The sequence below is a fragment of the Ailuropoda melanoleuca genome, chromosome 16 (genome assembly GCF_002007445.2).
Source record: "Ailuropoda melanoleuca isolate Jingjing chromosome 16, ASM200744v2, whole genome shotgun sequence".
Classification (NCBI taxonomy): Eukaryota; Metazoa; Chordata; class Mammalia; order Carnivora; family Ursidae; genus Ailuropoda; species Ailuropoda melanoleuca.
This window is the reverse complement of record NC_048233.1, coordinates 59250565-59264584: the sequence shown is the minus strand read 5'-3', so window position 1 is coordinate 59264584 and position 14020 is coordinate 59250565. Positions and strand designations below refer to the sequence as shown.

Sequence of the window (14020 nt, the reverse complement as noted above, 5' to 3'; positions counted from 1 at the left end):
GCAATCTATAAATGCTTAATAGCCCAAATGAAAGATAACAAAATAAATGTCAGTAATGAAACATTACATATAATAAACACAAAGCTAATCATGAAATCCAACACTAATGGGATTTTTAAATATATATTAAAGACATACTTTAGAAGCATACATAGAAAAAATCTGCAAGTATAAAATCTACAAAAGAAAAATAAAAAAGCAACAATATTCACTTTACTTGAATGCTTCACAGAATTATAAAACAACCATCTATTCATAGAAACCATCAAGTAATATAATTGTTTTTCTTCTAAAAGATAATTTGCTTTAAAATTGAGCTAAAATACACATAAGAAAAAAATTCACCATTTTAACCACTTTTAAGTATACATCTCAATGGTAGGAATTAAATACATTCATAACGTTATGCAATCATCACCACATCCATCTACATAACTTAATTCATCTTGTTAAACTGAAACTCTATACCAAGTGAACAATAACTCTCTGTCCCCCTACTCCCCCCAGCCCTTGGCCACCACTATTCTACTTTTAGTCTCTATCATTTTGACTACACTAAATACCTCATGTAAGCAGAATCATACAGTATATGTCTTTTTATGACTGGCTTATTTCACTTAGCAAAATATGTTCAAGACTCATCCATGCTGTAGCAGACAACAGAATTTTCTCCCTTTTTAAGGCTGAACAATACTCCCTTGTATATATATGCCACATTTTGTTTATCTATCATCCAATGAACACTTGAATTAATTCCACATTTTAGCTATTGTGAATAATGCTGTTATAAGAGTGTACAAATATGGCTTAGAGACCCTTCCTTTAATTCTCTTGAGTATATACTCCCAAATGGACTTGCTGAATCATATATAAGTCTATTTTTAATTTTTTGAGGAACCACCATTTTGTTTTCCACAGCAGCTCTACCATTTTCCATTCCCGCCAATAGCACACAAGATTCCAATTTTTCTACATCCTGACCAACACTTGTTTTCTGGGTTTTTTGATAGTAGCCATCCTAATGGGTATGAAGTTGTCCATCACTGTGGTTTTGATTTGCATTACCATAATGATTAGTAATATCAAGCATCTTTTCATTCATATATCTTCTTTAGAGAAATGTCTATTTAAGATCATTTTGAATTGGGTTGTTTTTTTATTGCTGAGTTTTAGAAGTTCTCTATATATTCTGGATATTAAACCCTTATCAGATATATGATTTGCAAATACTTTCTCCCATTCTGTGAGTTGCCTTCTTACTCTGTGTATAGTGTTTTTTGATGCACAATATATTCTTTTAATTTTCATAAAGTACAATTTGTTCTTCTTTTGCTACCTGTGCCTTTGGTGTTATATCCAAGAAATCACTGCCAAATCCAATGTCATAAAGCTTTTGTCCTATGTTTTCTTCTAAGAGTTCTATAGTTGTAGGTGTTATATTTAGGTCTTTGGTCCACTTTGAGTTAATTTCTATATATGGTGTTAGGTAAGGGTCTTAATTCATTCTTCTGCATGTGGATATCCAATTTTCCCCACACCATTTGTTGAAAAACTGTCATTTCCCTATTGAAAGGTCTTGGTATTCTTGTCAAAAATCATTTGACCATATATGCAGAGGTTTATTTCTGGGCTTTATGGTCTATTCCACTTGTTTATACGCCTGACTTTATGCTACTACCACCGTTTTGATTACTATAGCTTTGTAGTGATTTTGAAATAACAAAGTGTGAGTCCTCCAGGTTTGGCTTTTTAAAAATTATTTTAACCCTTCAGGGTCCCTTGAGATTCCACATAAATTTTAGGGTGTGTTTTTCTATTTCTTCAAAATACATCAATGGGATTTTGATATGGAATGCATTGAATTTGTAGATTGCTTTGAGTAGTATTGACATCAACAATATTAAGTGTTCTAATCCATAAATACAACATGTGTTTAATTTTTTTTATGTCTTTTTAAATTTCTTTCAGCAATATTTTATAGTTTTCATTGTACAAGTCTTTCACCTCCTTGGTGAAGTTAATTTCCTAAGCATTTTATTCTTTTTGATGTTATTGTAAATGTAACTGTTTTTTGTAATTTCCTTTCCAGATGGTTGGTTGATTGTGTATAGTGATTTTTGAGTGTCGACTTTTTATCCTGCTACTTTACTGAATTCATTTATTTGTTCTAACACGTTGGGTTTTTCAGGGGTTTTCTGTTTTTTTGTGAAATCCATAGGATTTTCTACATATAAGATCACATCACTGGCAAACAGAGATAATTTTACTTCCTCTTTCTAATTTGGATGACTTTTCTTTCTTTTTCTTGACTAACTGCTCTAGTTAGAGCTTCCAGTACTATGTTGAATAGAAGGGTGAAAGCAGACTTCCTTACCTTCTTCCCGATCTTAGAGGAAACACTTATAAGACTTTAATTAAGTTGAGATAGCTTCCTTCTATTCCTAGTTTGCTGAATGTTTTATCATGAAAGGGTGTTAAATTTTGTCAGATGCTTTTTCTGCATCAATTGAAATCAACATGTATTTTTTCTTTTTATTCTGTTGATGTTACAGATTACAATGATTAATTTTTGTATGTTGAACCATCCTTGCCTTCCTGGAATAAATCCCACTTGGTCATCACACATAGTCCTTTTAATATGCTGCTGAATTCTGTTTGCTAGTATTTTGTTGAGGATTTTTGCGTCAATGTTTATAAGGGATATTGGCCTATAGTTTTCTTGTAGTGTCCTTGGTATCAAGGTAATTCTGGCCTCATAGAATGAGTTAGGAAGCATTCCTGCCTCTTCAATTTTTTTAGGATAAGTCTGAGAAGAGTTGAAATGAATTATTCTTCAAATGTTTGGTAGAAATCACCAGTGAAGGCTTCAGGTCAAGGGCTTTTCTTCATCAGTAGATTTTCTTATTACTGATTTAATCTCCTTACTAGTTATAAGTATACTCAGATTTGGTAGGTTTTGTGTTTCTAGGAATTTGTCTAGTTCACCTGGGTTATCCAAATTTGGATATCCAAATTTTATTGACATAAAATTGTTCATAGTACCCCTATATAATCCTATTTCTGCAGAATTGGTAGTAATATCCCCATTTCAATCTTGTAATTTAGGCCATCTCTCTGTTCTATTAGTCTATCTAGCTAAGATTGTCAATTTTGTTGATCTCTTCAATTTGGCTTCATTAATTTCTCTATTGTTTTTCTGTTCCCTATATCATTTATCTCTGCTCTAATCTTTACTTTTACTTTTACTTTTTCCTTTCAATTCTGTCAGGTGTTGCTTCTATATTTTGATGGCCTGACACTAGGTGCATAAATATTTATAACTGTTATGTCTTCTTGCTGTATCAAACCTTTAACTAATGTATTTATTAACATATAATGTCCTTTATAATGTAATTAAAATTCTCTTACTACCTCAATTAATTAAAAATTAAGCTGAGATTTCAGGAAGACTGTTTTAAAAAAAACTATTACATTTTATAATTTACCTGTGTGAATCCAAATTATGAAAAAAAAAGAGAAACACTGATGTTGATTTCAAAGTTTTGCACTCAACAAAATGTCTCTGTTCCATAAGTGACTCTGTAAAAAGTAAATTATATATACAAATTTATACTATGCAATGCTCTTTTTATCTGTTTCACATGTAGAATGGATTGTTTATTAGAGAAAGAAAAAAGAATTCTGTTGTTAAAAAATTTATGAAAAACAGTAACCTATGGCTACACCATGGTACTTTCTAGAGGAGAGAAACATAAAACACAGGACTTAACTAGGGAACATCAAATGAGTTAAGGGAAAACTTTATAGACTATGCCAATTTTCAGAATTGTAAGGTAAAATTTTTGCCATTATATAATTAATTCACAGATATCTCATGGCATGATGAGAGTAATACCTGGCATTATTCACACCAGCTGGATAGCACCAATTATTCATATTTCTCCCTAACACTACATTCAGTGACATTAGGTTGGTAGCTTGAAATGGGCCATAATAGGAATGTGTATATCATGAAAATCTGCAAAAGAAAATAAATCAAGGTTTTTGTTTTTTTAAATCTACACCCACCCTAACACAGAATATCAAACTTCAGAAGGTATTTTGATACAAAGGTTACTGATATTACCTACCTGATTTCTTTTTTTTTCTTTTTGCCAGAAAATTGCTCCCTTTGGGGGGGGGGGGGCTTTAGGAAACACATCCACCTTACCTACCTGATTTTTTAAGACAGAATCTTTTTTTTTTCCAAATAAACAATGGTAAAATGCAATGTAAAATGAAAGTTTACTTCAAAGCAACCTCTATTTTGAAAAAATAAGGGAGAGGAAACACTATCTTGACACAGTCCATTCTATCTGAAATTTTAATAGTTCTTCCTTAAAAAAAAAAAAAAAAAAAAAAAAAAAAAATCCNCTGAAATTTTAATAGTTCTTCCTTAAAAAAAAAAAAAAAAAAAAAGCATATCCCTGCAGGAGCTATAGCATTGATCCTGTCTCTTAGAAAAGTTTCTGACTTTTTCAATAATTTGAGGTCAAACGAAATAAACTCTTACTTTCTGTGGCCAATCAGCCTTCAATATTCAAAGAGACAAAACATACAGTCTCAGGATTTTCTCTTTGATGTTTACTATACATTAAAGATTATAAAGATTTTCAAGTAAAATATTGCTCCTGATCTTAAGAAAAATCCATTATACAGAGCATAATTAATCTCTTTATAAAGAAAATTATCATTTCTGGTACCATGACAACTTCAGCAAATCTAATAATTATGCAATTAATATTAAAAATTAGAATATCAAAATAGAGAAGATCATTATTTTGAACATGTATAAAACCAACCTTACAACCTTAGTCTGATATTTATCATAATTGATTTTGCATTAGTTTAGATACCAGCTCATCTTCTCAGTTCTCCTATCTGTTCCTTCACCAGGTTTCTCCAACTACTTCATCAGACCAGGCCTGCCACAGTGAGGCTGGAATCATATAAAACTTCTTGAGCCCAAGAAGTGATCTCAGTACCCAAGGGACATTCATTTTATTTGTGCCTCACATCTGTCTGCCCTCCAGTTAACTTTGACTTTTAATCATTCCTTAAAAATCATTACAAACCCACCATGTTGTAGGCCTTGTGCTAGACACTGAAAATGCAATGGAAAAAAAAAAAAAATGTCCATGATTTCATGGAGAACAGTCCATTAGGAGAAATGTCCACTGAACAAATAATCTCATACAATTTATAATTATAAATTATTATTAATGCTATGAAAGAAAAGTATGTGACCCCCATTAATGTGTAACAGGGAGACCTGCCCCCACTGGAAGCTCAGAAAAAACTTCCCTGAGAAAGTGAAATTTAACTGAAGACCTGAAGGATGGTGATGAGGAGAGTTCCAAAGTGCAAAGGAAACAGCACTTTTTCAATTCCAGACATGTTGATTTCCACTTTCCTGAACTTTTATTTCCACCTTTGCTGTCTCTCGGCATTTTTCTCCTGAATTTTATTGTATCTAGTGACCAATTCTGACCCTTCCTATCCCTGTAATAATAACAACAACTAATGTTTATTGAGTTCATACTACTTGAAAGATATCATTCTAAGCAATTTATGTGTGTGAACTCATCTAATCCTCACAGTGACGAGGAAGTAGGTCACTTTATAGACAAAGAATCTGAGGCACAGTCACCATAAGTTACTTGCCCAAAATTACACAGCAACAGATAATAGTCCAAGAATGTCCATCATCTCCCTCATAACCTATCACTCTTACAGAAACCCCAAGGCATCAAACTAAACTGTCAAAGAATACCAAGTCTCCTATATTCTTCAAACTGCTACCATCTTCAACTAGGCAGGGTCATGCTTTTTCTCTGGTTTTCAAGAAATTATGAATGAAAAATTGACCAAGGTGGCCTACACTAAAACATCTCCAGGGACAAAAAAATTTTTTTAGAATAAGTAATATTCTTACAAACGGTTATTCACCCAGACTATGAAATAATAAGAACTAAGCTAGGAGAAAGTTATAATTTATTCAATTCCTTCTGTACCTCCCAAGGGAAAGGAAGATAAGAAAAAATTTTCTTTTAATCCAAATTTGTAAATATTTCACATGTATTTGCAAAACTAAATTAATATACAGTAAATTGGTTATGATGTAGAAGAAATTCCCAAAATTATTTTCTTTTGGTAAGCAACTTTTAAATGATTAAAAAAGAGAAATAACTATTAAATGACTAAGGTCTTACTGAAAACTACATTTAGATATTTTTTAAAATTCTTGTTATGATCAAAAGTTTCATTTGTAAATTCACCATTGAAGGTGATATGAAAAACAATAATTAAGTGGGTGATTGATACAAGTGAGTGTATGACTCATAGTTTGCAAAGGAAAATAATTTTGGGGAAAAGGCTCAGGAAGAAAAGAAGCAAATAATGGATTCTGGAAGAAATCAAGACCTTTCCTGTCCAAGAACTGTCACCAATTTTTATTACTTGAAGATTAAGGGAATAGTGAATAAAGCTGTCTGCCAGACAGCAGAAAAGGTAAGAAAAAAACATTGTCTCTAAATGTACCTCACATGAAAGTTTTCGGAAATAACATCCATAAAATTAAACTTTCTATAAAAAGTTACTAGAAAACCCACCTCAAATCAGAACAATGGAAATGTCAAAATAAACCAATATTACATTTGTCAGGAACTTGAACAAAATGAAACGTCAGGATGGGTCAAGTTGTAGAATCGTCTAATTTTACTCCACTTGGTTTTAGAACAAAGGCAGATCCAATACTGATTTATAGGAGATTTTGGTTTGGTTTGTTTTTGTTTGGTTCTTTTTCTACTTCAAGGTTAGTGCAAAACAAATATTTATTTAGTTTCTGCTACTAGGATTCAGCAAATTTATACAACAAGCTTTAGTTTCTGGTTCCAGAGGTCAAATTCAAGCCACTGAATTCAGTTCTACTTTTTTACTAATTTAATTGTCCCTCGCCTCTCATATATATCTCAATTACATCATATATATTTATATGTACTTTTTTTTTTAGGCTCACATTTGGCTATGGGTATTAATTGCTATCCATGCATTATAAATCTTTCCAGAAAATAAAGAGAATTTCATTTTGATTAAGTCATACTTAACAAGAAGTTTAATTTAATTTAGTATTTTATTTACATTTTCATGTGTATTTTAGAGTCCCTGCTACATGACAGCACTGAGTTAGACGTTTTATACACATAATCTAATTTAAGAACACTGGGCTTACCTTGTTATACATATACTGCCTACAGATAAGGCAAACGAGTATTTTTGTGATGAAGCAACCTAAGTCATATCACAGATGGCTTTCAAATGAGCAACATCCAGCCATTCTAGCATACTTTATGTATATAGCTTAGAACTTAGTTCATGAAAACCATCTCATCCAACTTAAAGATGTCTCAGAAAAAAAATTAAAAGCTCTGTGTGTGTGTGTGTGTGTGTATGCACACACGTGTTAGATGACTGATTCGAACCTAGGCAGTCCAATTATAAAATCTTTGCTCTTAACCCCTAAACCACTATATCCTAGAAAAGAAGCAAGGTGTGACTTTCAGAATGGGAATGCTAATTTAGGTAACTTACATAATAATAATACTTCTAAAATAAGAAACCATATCTCTGAAGTCAGTACACTAAGTATCAGCATTAAGTTATAAAAACACATTTGCCAAAAATTTACTATGATAAGGATTTTTTTTTCCTTTTGTAAATGTGCTTAATTTCCAGAAAGTTTCTAGCTTTGTCTTTTTAGATATTATATCACCTAACATTTCTGTAATCTCTTTATAGAGTTTAAAGCATTTTTGTGTCTAAAACTTTATATAATCCTGCCAGCAACACTATAAATAAGGCAAGTATGATGGTTAATTGGATGTGTCAACTTGGCTGGGCCATAGTGCCCAGCTATTTCGTCAAAACATCATTGTAGATGTTTCTGTGAAGGTTTTTTTTTTTTTTTTAGATGAGATTAAAATTTGAATTAATATACTGAGCAGATTACCCTCCATAATGTGGGTGGCCCCATCCAATTAGTGAAAAGCCTTAATAGAACAAAGACTGACCTCCTTGGGACAAGAAAGAACTCTGCCAGAATATTGCTTTTGGCCTCAAACTGAGCTCTTACCTGGGTCTCCAGCCTGCCAGCCTACTGTGCACATTTTGAATTTACCAACCTTCTTTGAGATTCAATTCCTCGAAATCAATCATTCAATCTCTGCTCCTCCCCATACGTGTGTGTGTATGTGTACATACATATGTATACACACATACCCATACACACACACACACACGCACGTGTGCACACACATAACCTGTTGGTTCTGTTTCTCTGGAGAACTCCGAATCTGATATCAAGGTAGTTGAAAAGTCTAACAAAACAAGGAACAGGAATTCAGATCCTTACTTTTATCTCTAGTCATTCCTGAAAAGATACCAAAATTATCAAGAATCTATGCTAGAACTTAGTTTTCATACCCAAATCACTCAGCCATGTCATGCTCTTTTTCTTTTAAAACTATTATTTGACCCATGGAACGTTACATCAAAAACAGGATATACTGTATGGTGACTAACATAATAAAAAATTATTATAAATAAATAAACAAATAAATAAATAAATAAATAAAACTATTACTTCACAAAACTAATCAACTCTAGAAAACACTACAGCAGATCCTCAAAAGGCTAAGCATAGTTACCATATGACGCAACAATTCCACTCCTAGGTAGGTATACACCCAAGAGAAGTGAAAACATATGTCCACACAAAAACTTGTACATGAATGTTCATAACATCATTATTCACAGTAGCCAAAAAGTAGAAATACAAATGCCATCAACTTGTGAACGGATAAAAAGGACGTGGCATATCCATAAATGCAACGGTTCAGGGAAAAAAGAAATGAAGTACAGACACAGGCTACAACTTGTATGAATCTTGAAAATGCTAAATAATACAAAGCGAATGCAAAAGGTCACATATAATATGAATCCATCTATATGAAATGTCCAGATTAGGCAACTCCATACAGATACAAAAAAGATTAGTAGTTGTCAGGTGCAAGGGGAAGGGGGTCAATGCAGAGTGAATGCTAATGGATACAGGATTCCCTACCGGAGTGATGAAATGCTCCTGAATTAAACAGTGATGACTGTACAATCTTGTGAATATACTAAAAACCACTCAATTGTACACTTTAAAATTGTAAATATTAAGAAAAGTGAATATCTCAATTTTAAAAGTGTTAAAAAATATAACACTAATCAACTTACCTGGCCTTTTTGTGGTGCCAAACAACGAACAACTTCATCCACCATTACCGGAATATGTAATTTAGTCATAGCTTCGAAATCTCTATCTTGAGATCTGTGTATCTCCTGAGTTTCAGTTTGATCTGTTTGCTCCTGGGATTCATATTCATTATGTCTTTGTGCTGTATCATGTATTTTTTTTGGCCAGACACCTAAATTAAATATGCCAGATTCCAACCAGCATGAAAGAAATTCTTTATAGACTCTACAAAAATATGGGTATCGAAGCATTCTGTAGGTCAACAAATCTAGAAGAAAGATTAAAAATATCATGATTGTTGGATTTTTAAAATATATAATTTTATATAACATTTTAGTATGGCCTGATAAGCTCTAAGACCATTAATGTTTTAATGATTATGGATGTAAAAATTATTAAGTCAACATTTTTCTGAAATATATTTTTCTAACTTTAAAGAACGATTTCAGTGCTTTAGAACTACTTGTTTGTAAAAGCTATCTGGAAGGGGGTTGGGGATGGGGTAACAAGGTGATGGGCACTAAGGAGGGCATGTGATGTAATGAGCCCTGGGTGTTATACACAACTGATTAATCAATGAACCCTACCTCTGAAACTAATAATACACTATATGATAATTAACTGAATTTAAATTTTTAAAAAAGCTGTCTGGATGACTGAAGGGATTATGAATAGTATCCAATTTCAGGTTCAGGTGGTCTTTTATTTTAAGCTCTTCTATTTGTTTTTCTCATAATGTTAAAGCTTCATCTTCATTTTAACTTTGTTTGAAAAGTTGTCCCTGGAAAAAGATATGCATCTTCATCCAAAAAGAAATGAAGGTAAAAATCAGCTTGTGAAAATCTTGCAGACTCGTTATGAATATTCTCTGACGAGATTATCTCCCCATGGCCTCTATCAGTGAAGCACCTTCCAATTTAAATTATAATTTTATAAACACACAGCTGAGCATACTTTGGCATGCTTTGTGCGTCCCCTGCCCCCCCAAAAACAAGCAAATAAATAATATACTCCTTAACTTTCTCACACTTGTTCCTTTTGATTCTGCAGTCTGTAACTCTCAAATGCAGAGGAAAAAGCATTTATGAAATATATTAACAGAAAACCTTTTGGAAACACTATGCTTTTTATATATTAGATTGTAAGCAACGTTTTTAATACTACTACAGTAAATACCAAGTTAACACTCTTCTTTCTTCCTTATAGATTACTGTTAGTTATTTAAGAATAAGACCCACATCTTTATATCCACAAAAGCAGATGCACACTAGGTGTGCTCAATTATTATTTCTGAAGAAAAAAAAATGAATGGATGGATGAGTAAACTCTAGATTCTACAGAAGTAATATTTTCATCAAAACTTACTTTAGGAAATTTCACCTGCCTGACCGACTATACCAAAGGCCACATTCTCAAAATGCTTCAAGAAACATCAATATCTCCCCCATCAAAAAAAGATACATAAATATCCTGCTTAAATATGCCTTCCCTTCCTTTTGCAATAGAAATGAAAAATAATGTTGAAAAGTCGATCACATGTAATGACTAGAAAAGAAATACATTTATATTATATAAATATAATACCAACAAAATGTTACCTCAAGGAAATCCTAACTTTACCTAAGACATAATCCACAGAACTATGTGGCAAATGTGACAAAGGAAAACTATAGGAGAAAAAAAAAAAAAAAAAGACTGGAAATAAGTGCTTTAAGTAGTATTTTGGATGTTCACTGGTGACAAACTAGCCAAATTATTAATTATGCCTCATGTTTTTCAGAAAGCTTATATAAAATAAACCCTCTAACCTAGTGTTTCTAACATTTTTCAAAATAAAACCTAACATTACTGGGCACTTACTAAATACTACTTAACTCATTCAATCCTTACCACAACTCTTAGAGGTAGGTAGTATTATTATTTCTATTTTACAGATGAGGAAAACAGAGAAATAATTTGCCAAAAGGTCATATACCTAGAAAGCCATAAGGCTAGAACTGTAACTCAGCATTCTATCCCCAGAGCCTGAAAGCTTATCTTAGCTTCTATGCTACAAACATAGACCACTGGCTCTATTTATTGCACCCAAGTAATTGAATGGTACTTTAATTACATTGACTATGTATTTGTACTATCTCATGAATTACATTCTTTTTCTGTAAAGAGCCAGTATCCTATTGCTCAGTCCTACTCCACTTGGAAATACAGTATAACAGAGGACATGCATTGTATAAGCCTAAATAGTGGAATCTGGAATATTTACACAATCTGCACTGTATGTCCAGATAGAAATATGTGAATCAATTCCAATATAGGAATCAAAACCACACAGGAAAAAGCAAGTAGAACAAATTGGGGGGGGGGGGGCTTCTTTTGCTAGCATTTAACTCTTTTCTTGTGCATTCAATTTCTATGTATGTACTCAACTGTGCTCCAGGTACAAAGCCTAAAGAGTTTATTATGCACTAATTGGCTACTAACGTGGGTCGACACGGAGAAAGGATTTCAATAATTTTCCTCTTTGGCTGTTTCTTGAATACCTCCCTAAGAATGGAAAGGGGCAAGCTCTAAATTAGGGAGTTCCATCTCTTTAGGCAGCCCACTCTCCTACCAGATAACCCAGAGCTTGCAGTCAGCTCCCCAACCAAGCACCCTAAATGATTTAAGATAGTTTAAGTTTACGCTGGTCACAGGAAGGAGAGTCTGGAAACCTGACCGCTAGAACCAACTCTGTGGTTTCCCCCCACGTAAATCGTTTAACTTTGCCAGCAAAGTTCAGTTTAAGCTGTTCAATCGAGAGAATTGGCCAGGTTACCCTTTTAATTGTGGGAACACAAAGGTGAGTGAATGATATCTTTGAAAGCTACTTCCTCAACGGTGCTACCAATTATCATCATTGCACTCAGCCTTCCCTCCGGAGAAAACCATTTGAAAATTTAATTCCTAAGGCCAAAAACCCAGCCTGGAGGCTGGGAGCGGAAAGCACAGAAAGTGAAAGAGGTTCTAAAGTTAAGGAAGAATGCATCCTTTTGCCTAAGAATTATACTCGGAAGAGGGAAAACTGTTTACAAACTTCCGAACTCAGGATGAATAAGTGTTGAGGAGAGGAAGCGGGAGCAGGGGCGTTTTCTTTGTCCTGGGCGAATCCGGCGACCTCAGGAAGTTCCCCCCAAAGCCAAGGAATGGGCTCCAAAAAAGCTCCGGGGACTCGGCCACTTTCTCCTCACCTGAGGCAGGAAGAAATCTCAGTTGGTTTCTAACTCGGGCCAGCGACGACCACTATGGTGCCAGAGAACACGAACTTGCCGCACGTCTAGGTCCTAACCTTGGGGGAAACTTGCAAGGACGGACAGATTGGGCCCACGTCCCCCCCAGCAACAGAAAACCGTTTGCCTTTCGTTCCGCTGTTTCCAGGACCCAGCTGACAAAGGGGTTTTCAAATAGTGTTCCTGGAGGAGGGCAGGAATAAGAACCTACCACTGCCAGGTTTAAATTTACTTTCACTTTTTTTTTTAAATGTTTGAGGCAAGTTTAAATCTAACTTTCCATTTTATCCTTATCTCCATTCTATTTGGTTTATTACGAACCTGTGTTAAATTTCTGTGTTCTATTATAACAGCATTAGTTATACTCCAACTTCTAACAAAAGGTGGGAATTTCTGTCTCCTTTAGCACCACATGTTTTTAAGGTTTTGGTTCTTTTTCCTTCATTTCGTTCCAAAATACACCAGTTTCTTATACTTTCTGCTATACTCCTTAACGTCTTGCCAAACTAAACAGAAGCCAGCTGGCACAGTGATGGTATTGATTGTAACATTAAAGTCTCTTTGCTTTAACTATACAATTCTTTAAGAATATGGACCTCATCGTCTGAACGTGCTAAAGGGCAAGTGTAAGACAGAATTTAAAGTTAAATGTAAAATAAGCACTTAGATTAGGTGTGGAAACACCTGTTAGCAAGCCTTACAATGTGGGTGTCAAAAAAGATACGTAAAACGCTTCTTATTCACCAATAATCCATGCAATTTTACAAGAAATTGGCCTTAAAAAATGCCTATCTTCAGAATAGATTAAGAAAGCATCTTAATATCACTTAATTTAGAAAGTATTTCTGAAACAAAGTCCTCAATTCTGAATTTCCTGGTTTGTGCAGGTACTAATAAATAATTTATTTTCTGAAAACTTCAGTTTTTTTCTTCAGTAAAATAAATTGTGCTTACATCTCATGGACTGTTTTGAGAATTAAATAGCATATATAAAGTTAACAAAATGCCTGGGACATCAATGGTAAAGTACTATAAAGTGAGTGCATATTTGAAATAAAATAAAAAGACTTCTCAATTTTATTACCAAACCCAGCACCACACAAATAACTATTGCATTAGCTAAGATATATGTAATATAGCCAGCAATTAGTATCTTTATTGATGTTCTATCCAGAGTTCAGAAACAATCATATAACAGGCATCATATACAATACACACTGCTTCTGATCTTCTTCAGTAGGAAATAAATGTCTATATTGTGGAGGTTTTCATATATTATTTCACTTATAATACTTTGCAATGTGTTGTGCCATCCTATTTATTATGGTGATAAGCTCCATATAAGAATATAAACCCCAAGAGGGCAGGGATTTTTACTTACGCTATTATGTCCCTAAAGTCTACAATCAGTAATTGC

General features: G+C 33.4%; 1 protein-coding gene across 2 annotated transcripts in view; it reads right to left on the bottom strand.

Annotated features, from left to right (window-relative positions):
- The window catches only part of METTL15 (methyltransferase like 15), a 178401-nt gene extending 165600 nt beyond the window's left edge, over window positions 1–12801 (bottom strand). Inside the window, exons 1-2 of one of the 2 annotated variants that reach the window (XM_002920432.4) lie at window positions 12565–12801; window positions 9319–9605 (exon numbers count right to left, since the gene is read on the bottom strand). In XM_002920432.4, the coding sequence (XP_002920478.1) occupies window positions 9319–9588 (270 nt within the window). In that variant the 5' untranslated portion in view covers window positions 9589–9605; window positions 12565–12801. The remainder of the gene's footprint in view (window positions 1–9318; window positions 9606–12564) is intronic. The other variant, XM_034644902.1, reaches the window with a different exon arrangement.
- Window positions 12802–14020: the final 1219 nt, after the last annotated feature.